The sequence below is a fragment of the Penicillium crustosum genome, assembly GCF_028827405.1.
Source record: "Penicillium crustosum strain IBT 35664 chromosome Unknown utg000002l_segment0_segment0, whole genome shotgun sequence".
Classification (NCBI taxonomy): domain Eukaryota; kingdom Fungi; phylum Ascomycota; class Eurotiomycetes; order Eurotiales; family Aspergillaceae; genus Penicillium; species Penicillium crustosum.
Window position 1 is genome coordinate 4,741,892 of NW_026623123.1, and position 27,883 is coordinate 4,769,774.

The following is a 27,883-nucleotide window of genomic DNA, read 5'->3' on the forward strand; positions in this document are numbered from 1 at the left end:
GGCCAAGTTCGGTCATTGAGATACTGCGATCTGTGGAACTAGTCGATCTACTTGCCGTTTCTCCGCACTTATATGAGATAGCAGAGGAAGCGATAGAAAATGCATCCGTTCAGATTAAACGATTTCACCAGCCGAACTTCTTCTGTTCACGGTTACAGAACAAAATTCCACGAGTTAGATAAACACTCCTTGGTGATGATCTCAGAAAATAATGACTTTTGGTCCAAAGAAGCATTCGCATGACCTACTACTACTCCACCACCTCAGTACAACTGCCTCGGAGACAACCCTCATCCGTCAGCCCAATCTGGAAAAATGTAATGAATTGCTGAAGCTATCTGTTCCTGGTGCTTCCATATGTATTGAAGAAGTGATGAAAGATGCCAGAGAAATCTTCTACCGAATCGCAGTCAGCCATCCAAGATTCCTCTCCTCTATTCCGTCGCCAGTATCGCCACTTTCCAAGCTTGAATATGGTTTGACCACGGCCCACAATCCCTTCGGTGAAGCTGGGAGGCAGGCGCCAGGGTGTGTACCATTGAGAGCGGCTTGACTTAGCGGATTGCAGGGATATTCGGCCTACCGTCATCAGCGGTTGGGCATTTTGTCTCCGGTGCTTCTATGGCCAAACTCACTGCGATGAAAGTTGCGCGAGATCAAATTCTCAATGTTGAAGAGCGTTCGAATGGGGCCGTCTATATCTCGGAACAGGCTCATTTGTGCATTCAAAAGGCCCTTTGAATCATTAGCATTTCGGGCCAAGAAGGCGAAATCAAAGTTGGTTGCAAGTTCCGAATGGATCTCTCACTACTGAAGACAACCATCGATGACGACCTTTAAAATCATCGAAAACCATTTCTACTTATGGCAAGCTGTGATACTACCGATACTGGAAGTATGATGGCTTCAAACGAGCTCGCATGTACAGTGCAATATCGGAAGATGTGGCTGCATATAGATGTTGTGATATAAGGTTGGTGCAGATCAGACACAAAAAACCTCTGAACTACAACAATAGATGCAGCCCACAGTGGCTCGGTCGCTTTCTCTGTGACTCATCGACCAAAGAACAAGGAAATCTGCTTCGCAGATAGTATCGCCTGGGATGCTCATAAATGGCTATCTCAAAGCCATGGCTGCGGCGCCGTCTTCTTTCGTCACCAATCTCAATAGTTGGAAAGTTTGGACGTGGAACGCCAAGAAGGGCTTCCCAACCCCTGAGACTGGGGCGTGGAAAAGACCCGTCCGGCACACCATATAAGACTGTGGTTTACATTACACGTGCTTGGTCTTCAAAAGATCGATCAAGCGATTAGCCATGGATTTGAGCTTTCAGCGCATCTAGAGTGTATGAGCAGTACCTTGGTTGACTGGGAGATCATCTCGCCGAGGTGGCAGCCTCACTATGAAGAATATAACAGCCTGGCGAAGCACATCTTTATAACCATGTTGCTGAGCTTTCCCAACCGCTTCAAATAAGCGATAGAGTAACGCTCGTAGGTGGCTTACGAGACTGTGGAATGCGCCTGAGAGCGTTTACAGTACAGAGAAGGTGCATAGTTCAGAATCTGCGATATAAGAAATTCTTCATTTATGTAATCTTTATGGAGAACATTTTGGCTGGCCGGTACAAAGGGTTGATTAGATTAGGCATGCTAAAGAACAGCTTTTAGAAGATAGTTGTATTTTAAATAGTACTATTGTCAACCGAGAAGCAGGGATTATCATCGATAATAGTCGAAAGATAATAGGCAGGGGCTGTGCAAGCATTAAACAATGCGTCGTCTATTACTATTTGTGCACTTCGACCAAATCTGTTCGGGCACTTTGGGCTCTTCAATTGGCCCACATTGCAAGACTCCATTTTAAATACGTGCCCCTGAGCTGAAAACCCCGATCCAAAATGATTGGCCAACTCAGGTTAAAAACATGACGCCCGAGCGTCCGCTTTTGACATGTCATATTTTCAGTTGGACCAGATGCGTAAGCATACGGACGGGGTTCAGACTGGCAGTGCAAGTCAGGCTGGTGCTACTGCCAAACCTAGACTGCGACATCACCCGTCCATGGGCACTAGAAAGTGTCCACGGCCCGTGGGCCTTTTGAAATTCGACGCCCATCGCCCATCCTTATGCAAAAATAATGCAAAAATTACCCTATTCGGCGATTTTATGTACATAACTAGTTCTTGGCAGTACCCACCGTGCCAAGAGTGCCCGCATATGTCTTGGCGACGCTAAAAATGTCTCCACAAAAACGGGCGTTGTCGCAGTCTAGCCAAACCAATACGATCAATTTGAATTGGATCTTCGTTGATGAGACGTATTCATGACCACCCAAGAAGACCAAAGACTTCAGAACAGCCCAGGCTTCATAGGGCGTTTTGACTTTCCGCTATCAATTTACCCAGGTGCCCACCAGGATCTTCTTTATTTCGTCGTTTCCATTCACCATAATTCTGGTTTGTATTTGAAAATAACCCTGTCAAGTCACATTACTGTGGACAATCCATTTTCTAGCGTTTCCAAAAGGCCCATGAATTGCGAGTCGGGGTACAACGCAGCATCAGGTCCGGACATCACTGGCGCAAGACGAGAGCAAATTCGCAATGACCAACTGTATACTTACCGAGAGTGTGATTGATGAGATGAAAGAAAAAATGAGAAATATCTACGCAGAGCTGGGCAAAGTGGAGAAGAGTTGCACCGAAAAGATTGAAGATGTCTCACAGATGAACGAAAACACGATGTTATCGCATGATCAGTGGAATACCATCACCTCGTTACACCAAGAGCTCCTTGAGAAACATTACGACTTTTTTGTGGTTTCACAAGATCTAGCAGCCATCGCGACCATAGGAAACCTGGCTGAAAAGCACAACATGCCCGCCCGTATGTGGAGTTACGGGATCTATCGTTACCTGGAACTGCTACGAAAACATCGTGCTCACTCGCTCGACGTGCAAGAACATTTGCTAAATTTCACACGTCTATCATATCTGATGGTGACACTTCTTTTGGAGAGGATATCGCCTTTCAGGGAGATCTGGACCGAATGCCTGGGCGATCTAGCGCGGTATCGTATGGCGGTGGAGGACACAGATGGAGCGGATCAAAGAACATGGGCAGAGGTATCGAGATTTTGGTATAACCACGCTACAGATCAGTGTCCTGAAGCTGGTAGGATTCAAAATCACCTCGCTGTGATCTCGCGCCCGGATACATTGCAGCAATTTTTCTATTACACCAAAGCACTGATAATCGCGCGCCCATTCTCAGACGCGTGGGCAAGCATGAAACAGCTGGTCCATTCTATTCCTGGGGCACCGGGTGATAGGAACATCTTGGTCAATTCTTTTATGGCTGCTCATGGTGCCCGTATCTTGGACTTGCCAGTTGAGCAGTTCGCTCTTCGGTCGAGGATCTTCCTTACGAATCTGCGCCAAGACGTCGGCCGTTTAGGTCAAGAAGCACAACAAGGCATCTTTGTTACATGCTGTAACATCGGTGCAATACTTCAATATGGCAACAAAGATGGTTTCATTGCCACGGAGTTCAATTCAACCGACAATACTACGCTTGGAGATGCCTATGCTCTCGCAAAACAGTGGGCGTCTAAAGCACACGTCGACCCAAACAGCCATGTCAGTACCGATTTATCATCTCAATACGCATTCAGTGCAAGCTCATTCGCTTTTCATACTTTGGCCATCATCCTCAACCAGCCTGATGACTGGAACTTGCAGCCTGCTGTGCATGTCTCTATGGCCTTCCTGTGGTGCCTTACGCTCCACCCAGCAGTCATCCAGCGACTTGAGCGGCTGGTCCCATGGTCGATACTTGCCAACTACCTGAACAGTCTGTTTCAGCCCAACGTCAATATTTCAACGATCAAAGGCAAATCATTCCCCCGCATTGATGGCACCACCCCACAGCAGCTGCCGGAGGACCTTTTAATTAGAGGCCACACTTGGAGCCGACTTTACTACCCTGCCATGTTTTTCGACGCGACAGCCATGGCAGAGGACAGGCCATTGATTGAGGATCCTTCCACAATGCTCCTTAGAGTACACAGGTGCCTGTGGCTTGGAATGCAGATCGCATCGGTCTGCCTCACCCGAATTCACTATAATGTACTCTGGTCTAACCTAGTTCTGATTTAGTATTCTCGTTGGATGAAGTACGACGATATTTTACGGTTCACGCCTACCAGACTTGCATACGAATTTGCGCCAATCTCTCAATCCCTAGACCACCTCAGTGGGAGTCTCTACTCGACACCTAGGCTCATGGATTAGGAAATGAGGGAAGCTTTGAAAAACCCACAAGGTGACCATCATCTCTCTTGGTCGGAAGATAGGGACCACAATATCAACTATGTATAGTGAGTAAAATCGAAACAGTAGTCGAAGATTTCTCTTTTGCGGATCAGAAAGCGCATCGCAACCTGTGTTTTCATAAATGTAAACGCAAGTTGACACAGACAAATTGTATAAATGCGGCAGACTCGGCTTTGAGTCCCACGTCTGGCTGGTAGCTCTGAGTTATTTCATAGTTGAGCCGTCGAGAAAGATCGCTCCTGGGCGCGGGTTGAGAGATAAGGACATTTGCAGGCCAATGTTACTATGTAGCTTTTTCATTAGCCTCACTAGGCGCAAATGCAGCATCGGAAGAACGAAAGTCTGGAAGCGCTGAGAGAAAAATCTCTTGACAGAAACCAATGATCAAAATTCTACAGTTACTAGTGGTAGTATCAAGCCAACTACCTGACTACCTTGACGCTACGAGGTCGAAAATTCAACACAAAACCTTTCTAGCCTTGCATCAACGTTTTTTTCTTGGTCAACTGCTAAGATCTTGAAACACGAGACACTGATTCTCTAAGATGAACGACCAACCAGAAGTGAAGTCCCAATCGCCCCCAACACTATACTTCGCACAACTGTGCCAAGACTCCTGTCTCATCCCCGAGGTTTCAATAGTGATGCTAGAGGGTTCATCAATTTTGCACATTGCGACGTTAGCGCTTTTGCTTACTGCGCCAGTCCTTCAGTTCTCTGTCGTCATAAAGAGAGATAGGCATATGAGCAGCTAGACCCTAGAGTCTAGAAGAATAGTAAGCGTTGCACCTTCTTCTATAAGAACAATCAAACTACCAAGAAGCATGCACTTCGAGTACACCCCCGGACCTCGGTTTGACGGTGGTGGAGAAACGGCAGGCTTCTCAACACCTGTTGTATCGTACGCACCTGAGGCATGTCACAAAGCAACAACGTATACAGTTTTGAAGATACATTCTCCGATCAAGGGACACAAAGTCCTACCTGTGGAGCGACGAGTGATATCTTATTGGGCAATCACTTACTTGTTAATTAGCAACTCATCCGCATATTACCTGTAGTCGAGTAGGGTGCACTTACTCTTCTTGGCCAGCCACTACTATCTTGTGGATACACATTGTGGAGATCATATGGCCCGCAAGACAGCCACATGGACATATTTATGACCTCTCTGAAGCGAGTATCAGAATGACAAAATCAGGGGCTCCAATATTCAGGTCTAGAATGTATGCACGGGCTACTTGGGCTACTTGGGCTACCTGGGCTACTTGGCCATCGATCGTATACCGTATTCTAATATTCATTCATTATGGATGGGGATCGGGCGTGTAGAGTAATATATAGCCCCGTCGAATAATGTGTGGCTACATCAAGGCGGGACCCAGACGGTAGTGATCAACGCTGAGATGCTATAGTTGATCACCACTGTTACTTCGACCGCCGCTGCCGAGGGGTCCAAGCTAGCCGGAGCTTAGAGGCCTACTTAAGGCATGAACACTTGTGAGCAAGCTCATTCTCCAAAATTTTCTTTCATTTTCATTCATACATTCATATGGCTTCATTCTGCATATACTGGTAGATGATACATCCAATTCTCATCGACTCTGGTTTTCACACAATTTGCAATTGTTTCCATCTGAAAAATGACAAACTTCACTGACCGCGCATCTGATGAACGCGGTACTCGGACCTTAATACTCCTGTGGATCACAGCAGGTATCGCACTTGTTGTTATAGCTTTACGGATTTCCAGAGGGGTCAAAGAAAGATATATCTACGTGGAGGATGTTACCATCCTAGCATCTGCAGTGAGTGCTCCGCTCATGTAATTTGCAGCATAAGATATCTGACCTCAAATACAAGATTGCGGCAATAGTTTACTGTGCTAAAATCACAAATATCATTAGCGCAGGATATGGACGGCACAAAATTCTACTGGGCCAGGAAGAATACGGAAATGCAAATTCCGAAATGATGTACTCTCTTGTCTGGGGAAACATCTCGACAGCCGTCTGCAAAATCTCGGCGGCAATATTACTACACCGGGCGGTAGAGATCACAACTTTCAGAGTATGTTCAATACTGCTGACGGCATTCGGATCGGTGGTATCACTTGCTTGGATCGTGCTGTTAGAAACGACCTGCATCCCTTCTCGACTGTTACCAAAGATAGGAGTGGCTGGTGGAGGTGGGTACTATCTAATATTTTCTATCAGCAGGATTTGTTCAACTGATGGATTGCAGTGCTATCAATTCTACTCTATGTTCACCTTGCAGGTAATGCGACCATTGTCGTATGGACGCGGGATGCTCCTCTCCAAAAAAGGCTGATTGGTTGTGCTTTTTGTGGGTCGATTGCCCTGTAAGTTGAATCAAGTTGTTATGTTTTTAGGATGAAGAATAGAATTAACGTGAATTGTGATAGAGCTGTACCAGTGGTTATTATCAAATGCACGAATCTCAAGGCTCTCGCTGTTGGGCATGACATGACATGTGAGCTTTCCCTTTGGGGAGAGGGGGTCTTGAAACCGACCTATGTCCAATCCATTTTCTGAGGGGAAAGAGCTGATGATTGATTAGATACGATGGCCCCATTGCTAATATGGATAAAGTGAGATCATTCGTCTGATCTAGTGAAGCACAGCTAACACTTGCCGGTTAGCTTGGAATTCTGCGTCTTTTCTATCGTTTCAAGCCTGGGGCCTCTTCGTATGACCTTTTTCAAGGCGAATGAGCCCGAAGGCAACACTACAAAAAGTATCAATACAGTGAGTAAGTGCTTCTTTCCTCAGCTGGTCAAAGACTCACAGACTTTTGTGGTACCACTATAGTAAGGCTTTGAGTTGATCCCAGGCGCTCGGCAATACTATCAAATCACAACTCGGGGGAAGGCATGGACTGGAGCCTATTCACATTTTTCATGACTTGTTGGCTACTCTATTTGGTTTGATGTAAAACGAGGTTGGTTCATCTCCCAGTGAGGGAACAGCATACCGCATCCCTCCACGTATCAGCGCATCTTTTATAAGATAACGATTTTTGAAGCCATCGTTGATCAAATCTAGCACATTGTCTCAGCGGTTAAACGAGCACATAATTCTGTATGCGGCATCCACAAAGTGATCTATTATCTTGGCAACAGATCGCGGAACTGTCTGGATATTGAGCGATGTGTTGCTCTCTATCAAAGGCCGTGAAGCGGAGAGTCATGGAGTGGAAGGCATATAATGAGACGCCTTCTGAATAAAGAACATGTATTTTCCAAGTTTTCTATCTCATTCAGGAACGATTCTTTCTATATAAAACACTAATATATAGCTTTCTATAGCACCATTATATTCAATCCTATAGGATTGTGCACGCCCTCAAAGCCCATACGCATTCGCTCCAATCTATGCCCAATTCACCTAATGCCCGGCTGCTGTCTTTCGGATATGCCAATTTGCAGGTTGCAAAATATTTTGGATCCTTTACGAATGATGACCGAGCTCAGATTCACATCCTGTCTAATACAAATAACCGCCAACCCAGAAATGTTCAAAATTCAATAAGAGTGGTTGGTAGAGCTCCGCATCAACCGCGGTTATGACCGCTGCGGTGCGTTTAGGTAACCGCGAAAACGCGGTTGAGGTTTGGGATTTTCCTATATGCGGTCGCTCAGGCCACATCCAGAAACCGCACATGGTCAACAGCGGGTAGACCGCGGTTGGGCAAACGGGCCAAACAGCCAAGACCCCATGAATTATACATATTTTATGCAGACCACGACACTTGGATAGTATAAAAGCTGATAAACATGTAATCCTAGATCTGGATTCTTTATGAACTCAAGATAACTGAGCTTTTCAGCAATTTTGTGCGCCTGACGATAGCTTAATTAGGCTAGTTATGTATTTGCGGTCTCTCTGCGGTTGACCGCAGTCTGACCATGCGTTTTTTTAGTGCGGTACGGTGGGAATTTTGCTTAACCATAGTTAGCGCGGTTGGGGGGTGCGGTTGGGCTTTGCCTTCCCATGCACTGGTTGTGACGAGGTCTATGGTGGTGTGACAGTTTAGGGACTGGGAGCAGAAGAGGTCGACATTGGAAGAAAAAACTGGGTAAATTGGCCTGAGGCCTTTTAAGTCGTAGAGGAAGATGGGGATCTCAGCCTTCTCCCAAACTTCTTTCCTTTCCTTCTCATCTTGCTTTCTTCGTATCGAACGACCCAGAATTCAACTGAATTTATTGGAAATTGCCTCATCACAAGTGGGCAAAATTTCCAAATGGGTAATACCCTTTCCTATCGCACGATCACAGGTAATCTTTAATTGTCAAACACATTACGCTTTTCTCCGAGGGCAGCGCTATTTCGTTTTTGAGTATAAACATAACTCAAAATGGACTTATTAGGAAGATGGGCCAGGTCGGGTTTTCTTCATTGGATTTTGGGTAATACCATCTGATTCGAAAAGGCGGCTACAGGAGGAACCGCTTGGTCAAAGTCATGTAATCAAGCAGCAGATTGATGTATCGAATGTCTCCGCGATGGCCTGCCATCCATAGGCTTGAACGCGGTTTTCCGCCGACCCAGTGCACTGGAAAATTCGTTCTCTGCGCAAGCAATGATTCTATCACGTCAGAATTTTCGAAGTTTGACGGCGTCGGCCAGAACAGCGGTAATTTTCTTTTGGTCTCCGACGTGCATATAATAGTGACTTCAGAATTTCTAAAAGAGGCTCTGATTCTCCCTCCAGGGGGATTTTTTTTCCACCAGACGGGGGAAAGGTTTCAATGTTTCCAAGCAAGTCTCGCTTCGCTTTTTTAACCTCCTGAAACCATATAGTTGTCGCTGAATATTGGATTCGACAAAATTAAGACTTCATTCTCCAGTGGCCTTTCAACTGACTGAGTCCGGTGGGTGTACTCATCCACGATCGCCTGGGTTACCAACATATAGGGTAGGACATCACGGATTATCAATTAACTATACCACAAACTCAACCCGTGAATATCTTCCTAATGATACATTGTGATCAAAATATGTCTGGTTTCCTCATAAGCTGCGACGACCTTTTTATTCCCAAGGGGCCGATTGAATTTATGGTCAAAAGTTGCATATAGAAGCAAGCTAACGGCACGAAAAGGTTTCAATAATCAATGCGAGTGGCAATAGCCACGGCCAGAGGGGTCACATTCGTTTGAGTTGACGATTTGCCCAATGACCCTCAATTATCATCAATTTGATGTCGGCCAACCACTTTGCCAACGTTGTCATGCTCGGCAGAACTTGTTGCTTTTTGTATCCAGCTCCGAGGCTATGTGGTTGAAAAGCAAGGCCAACAAAACAAGAACTAGCAGTCATCCACCTCGTTCCATAGCAGGGCGTTAGTGGAGTTCAGCCAGCATGATCAAGAACAATAAGTCTAGTAAATGCTGGTCTTTCATCAAACAGCCAAGCTTGAAATTGGTTTCTAGCTATGGACTTTCGAACCCTAGAAGTAAGAAGCGGAATGAGCTAGGACGGAAAGAGCTGGTGGCCGCTGGAATTCAGAAAATACTTCGCTAGAACTCCTGCGCGAAAATCCGGGGTAACAATTTAACTGTGCCGATTGATCAGCCCTATGTCTCCACCGGGCTGGCGGGTAGTTCTGTGTAAGACCCACGACTGCTGCTACAACCGCTAAAATATATCCCGGCATCTGCTCGAGGAACACCGCCGACAACCCCACAGCAGGTTGATGTTGAAGCGCGTAACTTCTTCTAAACAGGTAGCCAGGTGCACATATGAAGTCTTCCAACGCCCAGATGCCGTAGTTCTCGAGGAGGTCGAGGAAGAATTGGGCGTCCGTTTTGACCGAATCAACTCCGACGGTGTTGAGGTAACTATAGAATTCCTCGTAGAATCGCTGGATATCATCGGGATCTATGGCAAGAATCTTGCCCTCGGGAATATTTTGTGCAATTGGGCTATTGGAGCTGGGATCTTTGACTTGTACTTCCTTGGTCTTGTACTTTCGAGCGAGGTCGCCATCAGGACTGATTCCACCCCAATACCCGAACAAGGCATGCCAAACTGCCACATGCTGAATATTAGGGTTTTTCTGGCGGATTTCGTCAACGGTTCGTTTAAGACCTCCTGGGAAGGCTTTTTCGTTTGCCTCGAACCGCTGCCACCGTCTTCTGAATTGGGACTCGCCTTCGTTGTCGAGACTCTGCCAGTTGTCGTCGATAATCAGATTCGAGATGCTGATGCCGTGAGACTTCAAAGATTCCAAGGATTGGAGAAGTTTTTCCTCCGTTAGATCCTGCCCCAGGCTATTCCAAGTACAAAATGTCAAGTCATCAAACCACTCAGCCAGCCATTGTATTTTCGGGTCTTTCTCAACAAAGACAATATCATCATCGAGAGGAGATATCGGAGACGTCTCTTCCCAATCATCCATTGAAGAGTCTGAGAATGGCTTGACCACCTTCCGCGACTCATAGATTAAAGCAGATATAGCGACTTCAAAGTCTTCCGCAACAGCAGCCAAGACATTGAATTGGGCGGATTTCGTGTTATCGTTCCTGGCCTTGATCACGACCTCGCCATTATCGCCAGACTGAAAAACCGTCAAGACATCGTTGATACCTGAAATGGCTAGCAAAACGAGATTCAGACCATCTTTGCGCAGGAAAGAGCATAGTATCGCATCTTCCGTCAAATCAAACCAGTCTCTACCATGTCGTGGCCCCAGCCACGGACTCCAAACCCGCACCAAGGAAAAGTTCCTCATTATTGAAGAAGGGGTACCGAGAAGAAGAGTACTGATTCCGGATGCTCCATTTGCTGCTGCAGACACATTTCCTGATATTGACCATAGTAGAGAACCGGGGGCCTCGCTGGTCCGTGACTCGACTTGGATATCTTGCGAAAGGTTGGTGATATATTTTGCGAGCTCTTCTTTCCGAACCTGAGAGGGGAAATAAGGTGATAGCGCTTTCTTGATTCCGGATTCGCGGGCAGTGTATACGATTTCCCCATCACCGACCGAATGATGAGGGTTTACCCATTGCCAATCGGTTTCGGGGCTTGTGCGAAAGCGCACCGTGAATTGTGCATGCCCACCGACTGAAGGGAGTTGAATCTGTCCTGCGAATATGTGGCGATAATACCTATATTCTGTGGCGTTTCCACTAAGCAAAGGCGCGGCTGACTGTTTGGTTTCGTGCAGTGGCAGCGCCGTCCAGTCTGGATCGGAGATGTTATGCCAGATTTGAGCTTCCCAGGGTTGATCTGGTAGAGATGTGCTTGATTCGATGGTGACGGTGAAGCGCACCTAGTCCAGCCTTTGATACTCGATCTTTGTTTATTGTATTATTGTACCCAAGACAGCTGATTAGTACTCACCGTATCGCCATGGTCCTTCTCCGACCGCAACTTCTTTTGGACTCTGGGAATGCTGGTTACTTGACCCAGTGGAGGGTAGCACGTCACACGGGCGAAAAGAACCATCTGGACCGGGCGAGCAAAGTGCGGGCTCTGATGTTTCGTAGAATCGCCAGGTCCGATTATGGGGAGATTGGAGGTATTTCTGTCAATTTGCTCATGCATGATCGGATGGGAGGGGTAAGCTCCCAGCTCTCTCGGGTGCAGGGATTAGATTAAGCTGTAGCTAGCCGATTAGCGAGCGTCGAGTTGAGAAATCGACCAGGCCGGACCCGATAGCTGTGAACTTTGGACGAATGACAAAAGATGAAGAGGGAGAGGGCCCGGGGATCTTGTGATGTGCTGAGGGAAGCAGCGGGGAACCTTCCTCAACGTCTTTGACTCTTCGGCTTCTGTGCGCTACACTGCATCCTATCTACTATCTACCTTACGATGTTCGATCTTCTTTGTTCCATGCACGGAGATGGAGTATCTGTAGCATTGCTTTTGTAGCTGAGTATTCCTTTTGCACTTCCTACTTGATTTCTAGTGAATCCTGACAGCCACCTTGCCAAAGTGCTTTTGAGCCCACTATTTCCCAGTTAGTACAGATATCCTTTTACACCCAGGAGGGAACAGTTCACTTCACTTACCATGTGTTCATACGCATCCCGGGTTTCAGCCAGAGAAAAGACCTTATGGTCCACAACAGGGTGAATATCATTGGCTTCGATCGCGCGAATCATATCCCGCATCAGCGCCTTGCTCCCAACATAAACACCGCGAACCGTGCAGATGTTGCTCAGAGTATCTAGAACGCTAGGCTGATCAGCAGGACTGACACCACCCAAGAATCCAATCACACTGATCACTCCCTCGAATTTGATGGCCTTGAAGCTTTGCTTCAGGGTGCCACTTCCACCGACTTCGATGATGTGGTCCACGCCGGCACCATCCGGGGTCAACGCGCGAGCAGTCTCGCCCCAGTTCGGGTCGGTCCTATAGTTGATTATGTGATCCGCACCCAGTTGCTTGAGTTTCTTAGCTTTCTCGTCGGATGAGGTCGTGGCGATCACGATCGCACCCGCAGCTTTGGCAAACTAACCCTCACGGATATTGATTAGCCAAGCTGCTCATTGATAACTGGCCGTTAGCTACCATGGGCGAAGCAATCACTTACCTGAAGAGCGAAGATGCTCACACCGCCAGTTCCCTGGACTAGAACGACCTGGCCAGGCTTCAACGGCCTTAGGTCGTACAGCGCATTCCAGCTTGTCAGAGCCGCGCATGTCAGAGTACTATTCTCAACTGGTGAGAGGTTCTTCGCAGCCTTGACAAGACCCTTCTCGGCGAAAGCGCCGTATTCGCGAATGGTGCCGTCGATTACGCCGCCTAGTCCGGTCTGTGTCGCGGGAATATCGATCGGGCCATATTGGTGACCCTGGTTGAAGAGCGTCGCAACTTTGTCGCCCTTCTTGAACTCGGTGACCTTGGAGCCGACCTCAATGACCTCGCCAGCGCCGTCGGAGCCCGGGACCACAGGGAAACCAGAAGGGAAGGGATATTTACCCTGTGTTGTGGTGTGGTGCAATTAGTTAACTGTCAAACTGGGTTGCTCTATCGTGCTGGTATTCTTACCAAGGGAATGATTAAGTCTCGGTAGTTGAGCGAGGCAGCCTGAAGCTTGACCAGCACCTCTGATTCACCGATAGTTGGGAGGGGCGCGTCCTTGAAGGCAAGGCCGTCGAAGCCATTGTCCTTGTTCTCGACTACCCATTGCTTCATGGTTGAGGGGACCATTGTTTTGTACGACAATTCAATTGTAATTTGGTTGGATTTTGGAGAGAGAGAGGATGTGTAGAGAAATTGGCAGTTGTGATGAGTTGAGGTGGGACTCGGAGGGGCATATGAGGTCTTCTATAAATGCCCGCGAATTGACGTAGGCGATCTACCGATTATTACGTCGAAGATAGGGAGTACAGGTGGTCTAGGCTGTTCTCGGGCAGATGAGAGACCGTTCTCGGACACATTTCAATGCTGATCAATCCCGGTTCATCCTGACCATAACCATCCATGGCTTATCCTAGGCTCATGACGTCAGGAGTATGGCGTTATGACAATGATACATTGTTAGAAAAAGGAGAGAAGGTGATCTAGAAGAGCCTCTATATTATTTAGTACTAAATGATATGGCAATTTTAATATGTAAAATCTATTCCAATCAAATTACACGCCCGTCATGTCCACTCTTCCCCAGTTGGATGTTTTTATCTACTCTGTGTTGAAAATAGATATTAACCTGTCACCGCTGGAACCATTCGCCTTTTCTTCTCGGCGTTCGGGTTTTGAAAACTTTAAATTAGTTCTTTATTCTCCAAATATAGCGCAATTGGACTAACCTGTGCGGAACATCAAAACGTAAGTTACTCCGGAGCTTTTGCTTTTCGTTGTTACTTCGGCGGAGCGGAGCTTCGGGATCTGAAAACATGGACCCACTGGGAATTCTCTTGGTCCTGCGGTTATTGCAAGTTGCAGAATGAGAAAATGACGGCAGTCAGCATGGAATTTGTATCAATAAATTAATAAACTATAAAGCTATCGGAGAGATATTTCAAGTTTACAAGATAGCTCTGATCAAGTACAGTTCCGTAGACATTCTATGCTAGCCTCGCACTTAAACTATCCCATGGATTAACGATGATCCGCTTATCGCGACAATCTCGGAGCTGGCCTGATCGCCGGCCATTTTTGGTCTCCGCGACTCATTCCTCCAATTTTCCACTGGAACGCCCTCCCTCCTTACCCATTTCACATCAATCGGTCCCATGCGACCTCGGTCAACGCCTCTTGTTCGCGCGACTTGTCGCAACGCGCCCCTACCTCGAACCGCGTCATACGGAGCACGTAGCTTCGCCGCAGCATCGCAAACAAATCCGCTCCGTTGCGAGACCCGTCGCCCGGCTCTGTTTTTTCAACAATCCCAGTGTACACCGCAGCAGAAGAGGCTAATCACGCAACAATGGCTGAAGCGCGTTCAGGATGGCAAAGATGAGTGGGCTCGGCATGCGGAGGAGATTAACGAGGGCAAGAGGAAGAGCTTCGCGGCTCATCTGGAAGAACGCGGGTTGATTCATGATGTTGTTGGGTATGTTGTGAGCTGGAATTTATTCGGGGTCCTCTTCTGCATGAGTTAATTGGAAAACAAGTACTAATTGTCCATTTCTGATCTTTCCAGAGAACGCGATTTGCTTCATCAGGTGTTCACCGAGAAGAGGGTCGGTATCTACGTCGGAATTGACCCTACGGCGCCATCTATGCACGTGGGACATATGTTGCCGTTTATGGTCCTGGCTTGGGGATATGTTTGGGGCTTGCCTGTCACCTTTTTGGTGAGTTTCTTTGGGCCTGAGAGTCTCTTGAAATGGCTGACTGACACAAAATAGTTGGGTGGCGCTACATCTCGAGTTGGTGACCCCACAGGTCGACTAAAGGGCCGCGAAAAAGTTCATACCTCGATTCGCAAGGCAAACATGGCTAGCATGCACATGCAATTGAAGAAGCTGGGCACTAGCATTGAGCAGTACGGCAGGAGACACGGTTATCAGAAACAGGCTATCTGGAGACGAGCGTTGGTCAACAATAACACTTGGTGGAATTCAATGCCTTTCATTGAGGTCCTGCGCGATCTAGGCGCCTTCACTAGGCTGGGACCTATGCTTGGCCGAGACACGTGAGTCTTATCAATGCAATTTGGCTGTTCAGTTGAACTAACAATTATATTCAGTGTCAAGAATCGGATGAACCAGGGCGATGGCATGTCTTTTGCTGAGTTCTCCTACCCTCTTCTCCAAGGCTGGGACTGGTGGAACCTGTTCCAGAAGGGTACTCAAGTGTAAGTGGGTGGATCTGATCAGTATGGAAACATCCTGTTCGGTATGGATGCCGTCAAGTCAATTAGCCGTAACACTGCCGATGAGCAAAAACGTAATCCTTTGGACTCGGAACTGGACCGACCCATTGGCTTTACAACGCCTCTCTTGACAGCCTCGTCTGGAGAGAAGTTCGGAAAGTCCGCTGGTAATGCAATTTGGCTCGACAAGAGCATGACTACCACTTTCGAGCTTTACCAGGTTAGTTTACTCGTTCCATGAAGCTTCTGTTTCGTCTAGAGCTAATTATTTTCCAGTTCTTCGTCCGCACCCCTGATGATACTGTGGAGCGCTACCTTAAGTTGTTCACTTTCATCCCCCTACCTGAGATTCATAGAGCTCCCAAGCTTGAGCGTAGGAGCGGGATGCGGACTGGGGGGCTGTGCGGTTATCCTTCTTCCCAAATTCTAATCGCGTTTATAGGACATGAATATCGGTTGCCCGACCCCCGCAGTACAGTGGTGTTCCATGAGTATTTGACCTTGGGTACTTCGGCCGTGGGCCCACTTTGTAGGCCCACTTTTAATATTGCCAGGCAGAAACCTCGAAAATTCAATCCAATTTAATAGCTAGTATGCCAACCTTCATATTTAATAACATCAGCAACTCTATGAGGCATAGTATCAGATAGATGCTTAAACATCTCAATATCTAGCCCCTCCTAAGCTTCCTGGGCAGCGTCGACTAGTAGATCAAGCGTAGTTTCGTTATTTGGGAGCTGTATTAGCTCAGGGTGTCGCTTCAGTATTTCGGCCTTTAGGAGCGCCCATAGGTTCTCAATTGGATTCAAATCGGGCGAATAGGGAGGCCACTCCATAATATCACATCCAAGCTCATTAAGAGTCCCCTGAATGATATAGGCAGTGTGTACCGGTGCGTTATCTTGTTGAAAAATAGCATCTTGATCAATACTATTAAGAAGTGTTGGAAGAACACGCCGGTAAAGCTCTTCAATAGTCCGAGATGAAACACCACCGCGGCGAGACTGAGGATCACCAAATAATGGAATTAAACTAGAGCGTCGCGGAAGACCAGAAAAGGCAGCCCAAAACATCTGTTTAATCTGTTTTCCACGGGTTGGTATCATTTGGACTTGATAGCCCTCTTCTTCGTGCTCCCAAAGCTGGTCCTTTGGACGGGTAAATGACCATTCTCGACCCTAACCGATACCACGTTCAATAGTACACTCATCAGACCAATACACACGGGCCCAATCCTCAGAAGTGAAGTGCTCATATCTTCGCGCCTAAGTAAGGCGTTTTTCAGCAGATAGAGGTGTTAAAGTAGGCCGTTGCATTTTCCGCCACTTTCGAAGGCCTATTTCATAGGTCAGCCGCCAAATTGAGGTACGTTTAACCTTATAATCGACCTCTGCGAGTAGGTCTGCGACTAAGATTGACGGGTTTTGTTGTATAGTCTCATATATATAGTCACGGTCGTCTTCAGTAAGCTTCCTTGGCCCCCCTGAGCGTGCTAAAGACTAGACTGCGACATCGCCCGTCCATGGGCACTAGAAAGTGTCCACGGCCCGTGGGCCTTTTGAAATTCGACGCCCATCGCCCATCCTTATGCAAAAATAATGCAAAAATTACCCTATTCGGTGATTTTATGTACATAACTAGTTCTTGGCAGTACCCACCGTGCCAAGAGTGCCCGCATATGTCTTGGCGACGCTAAAAATGTCTCCACAAAAACGGGCGTTGTCGCAGTCTACTAAAGACTGTTGCTTTTGACGCTTTGACTCTTGAGTAAGAGTATACTGAATAGTTGAGCTTGGAATATCTGGAAATCGCTTCTTTTTTATAGTTGTTGCACCCCAACCATTGGTACTATGCAGTTCACAGATCTTAGCTCTAGTAAGACAGTCAAGCTCTGGGCCTCTTTTCCCACGTATAGGAGGCATGTTTTAGTATATAGAATAAGAAAACAGTGCGAAAATCTCTTCAAAACGCGTTAATATACAGCGCATATGCTAGCGTGTTTAGGACGCGCGAGATTTAATATACTAATACAGTAGGCGGTCTAGAATGGCGGTCAGATCCTAAGGTGGGACCCGAAGTAGACCTGGCACTGCACCTCGGGTAACCCTACCGACCCTGCACCTGCACCTCCATTTGGGCGGTGTAGGTTCAAAGATTCCGACCCTCAGGTGCGGTAGGTTGAGCACCGCACCTCATGAGGGTAACCCTGAGGTGCCCCTGAGGTGCGAAAACTATGACTAATATGCTAGAAACGTGACTTGGGGGTAATTGCATAAATTATGTAGAATTGGGCTGTATTCTTTTGTAATTGTAAGCTAAAGATTTATTACTGTATAGCCTTACAAGAGGATTGAGTGCATATCATAGGTCATAGTTTCATGTTTGAATAGGGCTTCAATTCTCACATTTGCAGTGATAATATCTATTATACAGTATGTTCTCAAGAGTTAAACTATTAAGTTATATACCCATCCAGTAGTCTCGATTTCTTCCGCATCCTACCTGATACACGATGCTGTGTATCAGGTAGGTCAGGCGACACGGAGACCCTGCCCTTATCTATCTCTGGAAGTTCATCGCCTTCAGATTCCTCCTTATCACCAGAAAAGACCATAGGGCGCTTCCCGGCAGCAACTGCTAAGAGTAGTGGTATATCATAATGTACCTTAATATCTTCCTTATCATCACTGATAGCGTCGAAGGAGTGTGTCTGGATGTCAAGTGCTTCAGCTGAAGCTGCTATTTCATGATCTATAAGATACTCTTGCAGAATTAGCCGCTGCTCCTCCTTCAAGTCAAATCTTGTTGTATATATATACAATATGATATCGCGAATAGTCTCTGGGTTTAATGAACCCCGGCGGTAGTGGCATATATCTCGGGTAGAGTTAAAAAGACGTTCAACTCCAGTACTAGTCGCTAGAATTAACATGATATTACGGGCAATACGGGTAAGAATAGGGAACTCTCTTTGATGATTCTTCCAGAAGAGTCTAGCTGAACCATCGATAGTATCTAAGAATATTAGTTTTATAATCATATAGACTTAGTGCTAACTTACCACTCTGGAGATATTTAGTGAGCTCGTTATATTGCGGACTAGTTGATCCCTTTGAAAGATCACGCCTATATACCCTCTCAAGCTCTAACTCGGTTGTTATTAAATAGCTATTAGACTAAACTATATCTGACGGTATATGTTGGCGATACCTCTCTAAAAGTGACTGGAGACTCTTATAGTATTCCTTTCTGTAGTCCTTTCCAGTCTCTGGATCTAGGTCCCAATCACTTGTTAAAAAGAATTGCATTTTGTTCGACGGTACTAGGATTGTCCCAATTGTGTAGAGATCACCCTCAATACTATCAGTCATACTATAGTATTTGATCAATTTCTCTTTTGCAGCTTTAAGGGAAGAGAGTATCATTTGTTTCTAGTGAACCTTCTTCCGCTGAAGTTGAGATATTGACCTTTTAAGATGATCAAAGAGCTTATTGTAGATCCTAAAGATAAGGTAGATACTCGAGTCTTTAGTACGATATACTAATATAGTGAATGTAAAAAAAGGCTGGAGGATACAAAGTAGATAGTCAATCTGTCGCCACCCCTCTGAATTTAATACGAAATAGGGTTGATTAAAGTCCGTATAGTACGAATTGTACGTAGTATAAAGTCTTCTTGCCCGCCGGAGCATTAGGAACGTCGAGTTCTATCGTATACGAATATCCTGGATTAGGAGGAGCTGTAACTGAGTATTGGACTAGAGGTTTAAGAAGTTTTCTTTGCGTTGAGGGCTCCCGTTGATAAAAACTATAAGACCTCGGACCTATAAGTAATATTTAGTATTATTTATAGTTTATAAATAGAAGTATACCTTGTTTAATGTATCAGCGATCTTATGCTTCTGTTGGCGCGAGCGGAGTTGACGTAACCGATCGTTAGGTAATTCTGACTCAGCATTATTATTCCTCGGCGAAGCCTTGATCTTACTAAGTAAATCAAGTAGACTCAGTTGAATGATATAGGCAAGACAAGGCACTTGAACAATTGTCGAATCTATCTCCGGGTCTGACTGTAGATCCTTGATTGACTTATTTACCGCTATGATAAGTGTCTTATTATTAGACGTATTATTAGTTGTTACCGCTAGTATACGGTAAATGATCTAATGCTGTTATAGAATTCGAATAACAACTTTACTAAGGTTAACGCTAGAATAAGTACCAGAAATTGGCTTAAAGCTAAGGAGTACCTTACGATACTCCTATTCCTAGTCTAAAAAGTATCCTGTGATAGCTATGAAGGTATGTTTAAATGGCGAAGTCTAACAGTCAAGGGCAATCGATATCTTTGTACTAGGTAGGAGCTGTTATAGAGTCTTTTGTTGAGACTCTTTGACGAACTCTCGGAGACGCTTACGAATAACCTTTCTTAATAGGATGCTTAGTAGTATAGATGCTAGTTGGGCGTAAGAGATAAGGTCGTGGAATTCTTGATGCTCGATAAAGAGGAAGGGTAAATATGATACAGTGATTAGATTAAGTAGCTTCTGCTCCTATATTTGCTATGTAAAGGTAGGTACTGGTCTTCTCTCAGCCTAAAATATAGTTAATTAAGGATTCGTCTTAATATTCAATAAGAAATATAGGTAAACATACTGTGTCACTAAGTAGCTAGTGGATACTACTAGTTCCCTAGAGTGCCTGCTTCGGTACTCGTTGTCTATATCTTGGACTATTAAGGTGCTTCTGCATTGTTGATATCCCTATATGATTCGTAGTTGGATACGCGAGAACTGTGCGATAACGTTTGTATATAACGCCTGGCTTTCTATCTTTAGTATTTGCAACTTGTTGGAACCCTTTCCAGCAATCTGTACGACGTTTAGTAGGACTTATATCCTAATTGAGATTTTGCTTCGACCTACTATAGCCAGTCTTAAGCTACCAATCTACGAACTCCTTTGTTATTTCTGGTGTATAGATAATGAACTCGTTGATACGGTTAGGCTTAATTCGCGTAAGGGTGTCTGGAGCGAGTAGTGAAATGTGTGACTGAGGGCTAAGAAGGTCTGGAACTGATCTAAACTGGCTTTCGGATTGGTATTAGCTCCGGCTCTGGCTCTGGCTTTCGCGTTGGGAGAGGGAGTCTTCGGGGAGGAGGAAGTGTAACGCGTTATATAGTACCCCGTCTTGACTATCAAAGTGAGACGATAGGTAGATGTCTGAGAGCTGAGATATAGTAGGTTCAGTTAGCTAAATACTAGAGAAGAAGAAGATAAAAAATATACTGATTGCTTTATATAAAAAGATATATGATCTTCTTAGGGCCTCTGTTTGACCCTATTTAAGATGCTAGAATTGATCTATTATCTTAAGTATCTATAAGTAGATCCTATTGGCTAGTTCAGTGGGTAATTTGTATAGTAACCCTACCGCACCTCAGTATACCTTACCGCACCTGAGGGATAAACCTAATTAAACCTTATCGTACCTCGGTATACCTCGCTATACCTCAGGGGTAAACCTGAATAAACCTCACTACACCTCAAAGTAACCCTTAGGTTGAGAAAATATTATAATCAGAACAGCTAAGTCTAATAACTGGGAAGTTTGAACTCAATTTATAATATATCTGTGTTAGATATTCTTAATTCTCTAAGACAATATAATAGAAGAAGATTTGACGGTTACAATAATATCAAAATAAGGTGATTTTGACAATATCTTGAAGTTCTTTACACAAAACTGTAGTTATGCCTTTGAAGATATATAAGGTAAACAGTATACTCGATATATATATCTGCAACTTTATATGCTGTTTTGTCAATAACCCTTATTGACCACTTCCAACGTCGAATTTCTTTGTATTTATTTAGAGTTTATAGGTAACAATACCTACTGTTTACTTTTATATAAGTATTTGTTCATAAATCCTTATGTTGATAGAGTATTCACTGATATGGCTTCAGGCTGACGGAACAGGTGTAAAAAACAGAGATGAATCATCCATTTTATCCAGCCAAAAGGGGTAAGGTGTCAGAAATTTATGTATATGCGGGTTGATGAGGGTAACCCTGCACCGAACCTGTCGACCCTTAGGTGCGGGTCAGGTGCGAAGGTCCGCACCTGAACCTCCTGAGGTGCAGGTGCAGGTGCGGAGGTACTGCACCTGTGGGCGGTGTAATGCCAGGTCTAACCCGAAGTACCCAAGGTCAAATACTCATGGAACACCACTGTAATTGCGCGTAGTGTGTCAAGACCGTGTGATTTGAATTGTGAATCTCTTTACGCGAAGCCTCACCCAATCACTGGGAAGGTCAGATTGTGGAGTCTTCTTGGCATCCCACACGCCGTCCTTCAAATGCCATTTGAATTATTATTTCACGCACAGGTAGACTGCGACATCGCCCATGGACGGGCGGGTGGGTAGTGCCCACGGGCCTTATGTAAGCGGGCGATGGGCACTAACGTATTCGGTAAGCGAGTGGGCCATGGAAGCCAGTGGGCCACCCCGAAACACCATACTAAAGGCGTTTTATAGATACTTGATATCTCGACGGCCACAAAATGTATTATATTCTTATGACATTATGGTCTTAAAATAAAGATCCTAATACATTCATAAAGTTTTAGAAATTCTAAATAAGTACGAATTGAGTTATATGTTTTTTTTTATAAAATGATCAAAAATACGTTGTATTTTTGGTAAAATCAATGAATAATCATTTGAATCTCCCAAAAAGTTCGGAATATAGCTAGTAATCTAGTTACCAACGTTCTCTATAAGCTTTAAGTAGTATCAATGCGTTGTTGTTGAGATATAAAATCGCCTTTAGTATGGTGTTTCGGGGTGGCCCACTGGCTTACATGGCCCACTCGCTTACCGAATACGTTATCAATACGCCCATGGACGGGCCCTACCCTTAGGGCCCATTGTCCATGGACACCGTGGGCGCCCGTGGGCCTTTTTAGTAAGCAAAATTAGCGCAACACGTGATTTTAATTGACAGATTTCAAAATATTTCAACTAAATTTATATTTTTTATATATTTACAATCATAATTCCGGATTTTTAATAAGATATATATAAATATATATACTATAATTTACTATATATCTAATTTTTATATATATTTAAGACAACTTTATATAATGGTGGGCATCGTGGGCATGCCCGCCGTGGGCATGCCCGTGGGCCTTGGGCGTTATGGACGGGCACTCGAAAATCCAAATAGCCCAAGGCCCACCGTGGACGGGCGATGGGCACCTCCTAGGTGCCCATGGACGGGCGATGTCGCAGTCTACGCACAGGTATACGATTTAGACATCAGTTTGCTCGGGTGCTGGGAACGTAGTATCACGGTTGTTACGACTGAATCATTTCGTACGATCATCAGGTAAATGGTTCTATTCTGGCCGTTCTATGAATTCTCAAGAGTTGGTTGATCTATGATTCAACTGCTGTAAATTCGGTGGCTTGGATCTTCCAATCATCACGAACTCGGTAATTTTCTCCGGATAGCCCAGTAAAGCGCAAGTCATGTTATGGATATAACACTGGTTATTTCCATTGCCCTGAAATATTCAATTTCGATATAGGAAATGATTGACAGAGCTAAGTTGTTGGGTGCGTCTTCGAATGTCTTCTGCTGTTGCCCGGCGGCCGGGGCGTCGAAACTGTTAAGAGTGGATACTTCGTATTGTAAGTGAAAGTGGCATCGAAGTTTTCCTAGTGCCGATGGTTCATACAACACCTAACTAGTTGATTACATCTCGCTGAATCTTAACTAGTTATAGGAACTGCTGAATCTGCAGGACGCTCTTACTCACTCTAGACTATTTTCCATGTATTTAAAAACACATTTCAAATGCTGTGCAAATGGCCTCATGCCTTGTTAAAGTACTAGTACATACTGCAACGGATTCGACACGCATTCATGGATAATAGGGTTTTGCATGAATCGTGGGCACGTGAAGACATTACGGAAAACACGGCCCCAAATAGACCTGGCCAGGAACCACGGGTGAACCTCACGAACCTCAAGGAGGTTCACCCACCCGGAGGTTAAGGTTCCATGACCTAGAACCTCCGGGCGGTTCTATCTTGGACCGAACCTCATGGAGGTTACCCGCGGGTGAACCTGAGGTTCAACAAGCATGACAAATAGGTAAAAAACGTGACTTAGGGTCAACTACATAAATTATGTAGAAATAGGCTGTATTCTCTCGTAATTATAAAACAACACTTCATTAATATATGCCCTTACAGGAGGATTTAGTGCATATTATAGGTTCACTGGCTCAGCGTCGAATTAGGGTTTCAACTTTCAATCATCAATGGTTTATATTATATCTATAGTTCAGTGTCGGGTTATAGTTCTTAAGAGTCAAGATTCAAGTAATCAAGCTATATACCCATCTAGTAGTCTCGACTTCTTCCTTATTCTACCGGATGTACGATGCTGCGTATCAGGGAAGTCAGGTAAGGGTGATGCCCTATTCTTATCTAGATCCGCAAATTCATCGGCATCAGATTCTTCCTTATCGTTAGAATTAACCGCAGGCCGCTTTCCAGCGGCGACTACTGAGAGTAGCGGTGCGTCCGGGGTTACATTAAGATATATCTCGACATCCTCCTCATCATCACTAATAGACCTGGCCAGGAACCACGGGTGAACCTCACGAACCTCAAGGAGGTTCACCCACCCGGAGGTTAAGGTTCCATGACCTAGAACCTCCGGGCGGTTCTATCTTGGACCGAACCTCATGGAGGTTACCCGCGGGTGAACCTGAGGTTCAACAAGCATGACAAATAGGTAAAAAACGTGACTTAGGGTCAACTACATAAATTATGTAGAAATAGGCTGTATTCTCTCGTAATTATAAAACAACACTTCATTAATGTATGCCCTTACAGGAGGATTTAGTGCATATTATGGGTTCACTGGCTCAGCGTCGAATTAGGGTTTCAACTTTCAATCATCAATGGTTTATATTATATCTATAGTTCAGTGTCGGGTTATAGTTCTCAAGAGTCAAGATTCAAGTAATCAAGCTATATACCCATCTAGTAGTCTCGACTTCTTCCTTATTCTACCGGATGCACGATGCTGCGTATCAGGGAAGTCAGGTAAGGGTGATGCCCTATTCTTATCTAGATCCGCAAATTCATCGGCATCAGATTCTTCCTCATCGTCAGAATTAACCGCAGGCCGCTTTCCAGCGGCGACTACTGAGAGTAGCGGTGCGTCCGGGGTTGCATCAAGACGTATCTCGACATCCTCCTCATCATCACTAATAGCCTCGAAAGCATGTGTCTGGACATTAAGTGCTTCGGTCGAAGCGGCTATCTCATGGTCTAAAAGATACTCTTGGAGAATCAGCCGCTGCTCCTCCTTGATATCGAATCTTATTGTACACATGTATAACATAATATCGCGAACAGTCTCTGGGTTTAACGACCCCCGGCGGTAGTGGTATATATCGCGGGCAGAGTTAAAAAGACGCTCAACTCCGGCACCAGTCGCTGGAATTGACATGATATCACGGGCAATGCTTGCAAGAATAGGGAATTCCCTCTGATGATCTTTCCAGAAGATCCGAATAGATCCTTTAATAGTTTCTAATTAGGTAAGGTTAGTTATATGATTTATAAAGTAGGCTTACTTACTTACCACTCTGGAGATATTTGGTGAGCTCGTCGTACTGCGGAGCAGTTAATCGTTGTGAAGAATCGCCGTTAAGAGCCTTCTCAAGCTCCGATTCAGTTGTGAATAACTGGCTATCAGATTGCATCATCTCTGATGGTATACGTTAGCTGTATCTCTCAAAAAAAGACTGAAGACTCTCGCGGTATTCTTTTCTATAGTCCTTTCCTGTCTTAGGATCTGGGTCCCAATCACTTGTTGAAAAGAACTCTATCTTGCTCGACGGCGCTAAGATCGTCCCAATTGCATAGAGATTGCCTTCGATACCATCTGTCTCGCCGTAGTATTTCTTCAGTTTCTCTTTCGCAGCATCGAGGGAGGAAAGCATTAGCTGTTTCTAGGGAACCTTCTTTCGACGAAGCTGACCTATTGATCTTTCAAGATGATCGAAGAGCTTATTGTAAATCCTAAAGACAAGGTGGATACTCGAGTCTTTAGTACGACAAACTAGCGTAGTGAGCGTGAAAAAGGGCTAAAGAATGCAAAGTAAATAGTCAATCTATCGCCACCCCTCTATACTTAATGTAAAATGGTGTTGATCATAGTCGGAACAGAACTTGTTGAATGCGATATAAAGCCTCTTCGCCCGTCGGAGCATTAGAAATGTCGAATTCCACCGTGTACGAACATCTTAGATTAGAAGAAGCCGGAGCGTATTACTAGGCTGGGTATTTAGGAAGGCTTCCTTACGTTGAGGGCTTCCGTTGATATAAACCGCAAGACCTCGGACCTATTAGGAATCAGAATAGTTAGTGTTATTGAATCATAATTCATGATTTCTAAATAGAAGCATACCTTATTCAGAGTATCGGCGATCTCATGTTTCTGCTGGCGCGTACGAAGTAAACGTACACGATCATCAGACCATTCTATCTCGGCGTTATCATTCTTTGGCGAAGCCTTGATTTTACCAAGTAAATCAACTAGACTTAATTGAATAACATGCGCAAGGCAAGGCACTTGGACAATCGTAGAATCCGTCTCCATATGTAGCTTCTTGATTGAATCATTCACTGCTGCGATAAGTGTCTTATTGTTAGACGCATTATCAGTTGTCACCGCCAGCACTCGGTCAGCGATTTGGTGCTTTTGTAGGATCTGGATAACTACGTCCCCGAGGTTCACGCCAGTATGAGATCCAGAAATTGGCTCAAACCCAAGTAGGACCTCACGATACTCCCATTCCTGGTCTAGAAAGTATCCTGTGATAGCCATAAATGCGTGCTTGAATGGTGAAGTCCAGCAGTCAAGCGCAATCGACATTTTTGCACCAGATGGCAGCTGTTGTAGTGTCTCTTGTTGATACTCTGTAACGAAACCCCGGAGGCGGTCGCGAATCACCTTTCTTAATGGAACGCTCGGTAGTGTAGGTGCTAGCCGTGCGTAGGAAATGAGATCATGGAATTCTTGGTGCTCGACGAAGAGAAAGGGTAAATGTGATACAGTGATTAGGTTTAGAATCTTCTGTTCCTATGTTTGTTGGGTAAAGAGAGGCGCTGGTCTTCTCTCGGCCTAAAATATAGTGAATTTATTATTAGTATTGATATTGAGTATAGGCTATTTCGAACATACCGCGTCGCTAAGTAGTTGCTGGATATTACCCTTCTTCGTAATTCGCTGTCGACACCTTGGCCTATCAAGATGCTTCTGCATCGATGAGTTTCCAGTATGATTTGTAGCTGGATGCGTAAGAACTGTACGGCACCGATTGCACATAACGCCAGGCTTTCCATCTTTAGTATGTGCAACTTGTTGAAACCCAGTCCAGCAGTCTGCGCGACGGCTGACCTCCCAGTTTAGCCGCTTCTTCTTACCAAAATCAGTTTGAAGCCACCACTTAACGAATTCCGCGGACATGTCGGTAGTAAAGACGATATACTCGTTAATACTATCTGGCTTGATTCGCGTAAGGGTGTCTAGGGCCCGAGGTCCTGCACGAGATCGGACTTGGTTGTCTAGAAGGTCTGGAAGGTCCAGAACTGAATCAAACTGGCTTTCGCGTTGGTATAGCGTATCGTCAGGGGTAAGGTACTGTAGCGCGTCTAGCGGTAACCCTTCGAAGCTAGATGATACGTAGCCGTAGCCGTCGGTAATCTGAGACATGATAACTTTAGTAAACCAGTACAACTTAGGGAAGATAATAAGGAACTTACTAGTTATTCTGTAGAAGTTACGGGGTCTTCTTAGGGCATCTGTTTATCCCTATTCTATAATACTTAAATTGATATATCAACTTTTATAAAGCCCTATCTATATCTGATTCGCTAGTATAGTAGATTACTATAGAAACGAACCTTAATAAACCTCAACGAACCTCAATAAACCTTAACGAACCTCAATAAACCTCAACGAACCTCAATAAACCTTAATAAACCTCAACGAACCTTAACGAACCTCAATGAACCTCAACGAACCTTAACGAGAACCTCAATATAGGAAAAATAGAATATCTAAGTCTAACAATTGGGACATTTAATCCGGATTCACGGTATATCTAGACCAATTAATATGAATTCTAAAAGACAAAGTAATAGAAGAA

General features: G+C 45.0%; 4 protein-coding genes across 4 annotated transcripts; 2 read left to right on the forward strand and 2 right to left on the reverse strand.

Annotated features, from left to right (window-relative positions):
- Window positions 1-2,608: 2,608 nt before the first annotated feature.
- On the forward strand, window positions 2,609-4,162 carry N7487_005305 (uncharacterized protein; the record flags this gene model as incomplete). Its single annotated transcript, XM_056873052.1, has 1 exon — window positions 2,609-4,162. One exon carries the CDS (start codon window positions 2,609-2,611, stop codon window positions 4,160-4,162), a length of 1,554 nt encoding a protein of 517 aa, XP_056730772.1.
- A 5,649-nt stretch (window positions 4,163-9,811) lies between these two features.
- On the reverse strand, window positions 9,812-11,913 carry N7487_005306 (Aldolase-type TIM barrel; the record flags this gene model as incomplete). Its single annotated transcript, XM_056873053.1, has 2 exons — window positions 9,812-11,638; window positions 11,710-11,913. The coding sequence occupies 2 exons, from the start codon at window positions 11,911-11,913 to the stop codon at window positions 9,812-9,814; spliced, it is 2,031 nt and encodes a 676-aa protein (XP_056730773.1).
- A 360-nt stretch (window positions 11,914-12,273) lies between these two features.
- Window positions 12,274-13,527, reverse strand: N7487_005307 (zinc-dependent alcohol dehydrogenase family protein; the record flags this gene model as incomplete). Its single annotated transcript, XM_056873054.1, has 4 exons — window positions 12,274-12,318; window positions 12,381-12,827; window positions 12,908-13,297; window positions 13,366-13,527. 4 exons carry the CDS (start codon window positions 13,525-13,527, stop codon window positions 12,274-12,276), a joined length of 1,044 nt encoding a protein of 347 aa, XP_056730774.1.
- A 1,025-nt stretch (window positions 13,528-14,552) lies between these two features.
- On the forward strand, window positions 14,553-16,222 carry N7487_005308 (Tyrosine--tRNA ligase; the record flags this gene model as incomplete). The annotated part of the gene is made up of 7 exons (XM_056873055.1): window positions 14,553-14,872; window positions 14,963-15,116; window positions 15,171-15,457; window positions 15,512-15,619; window positions 15,686-15,857; window positions 15,914-16,010; window positions 16,080-16,222. The coding sequence occupies 7 exons, from the start codon at window positions 14,553-14,555 to the stop codon at window positions 16,220-16,222; spliced, it is 1,281 nt and encodes a 426-aa protein (XP_056730775.1).
- Between the last annotated feature and the right edge of the window lie 11,661 nt (window positions 16,223-27,883).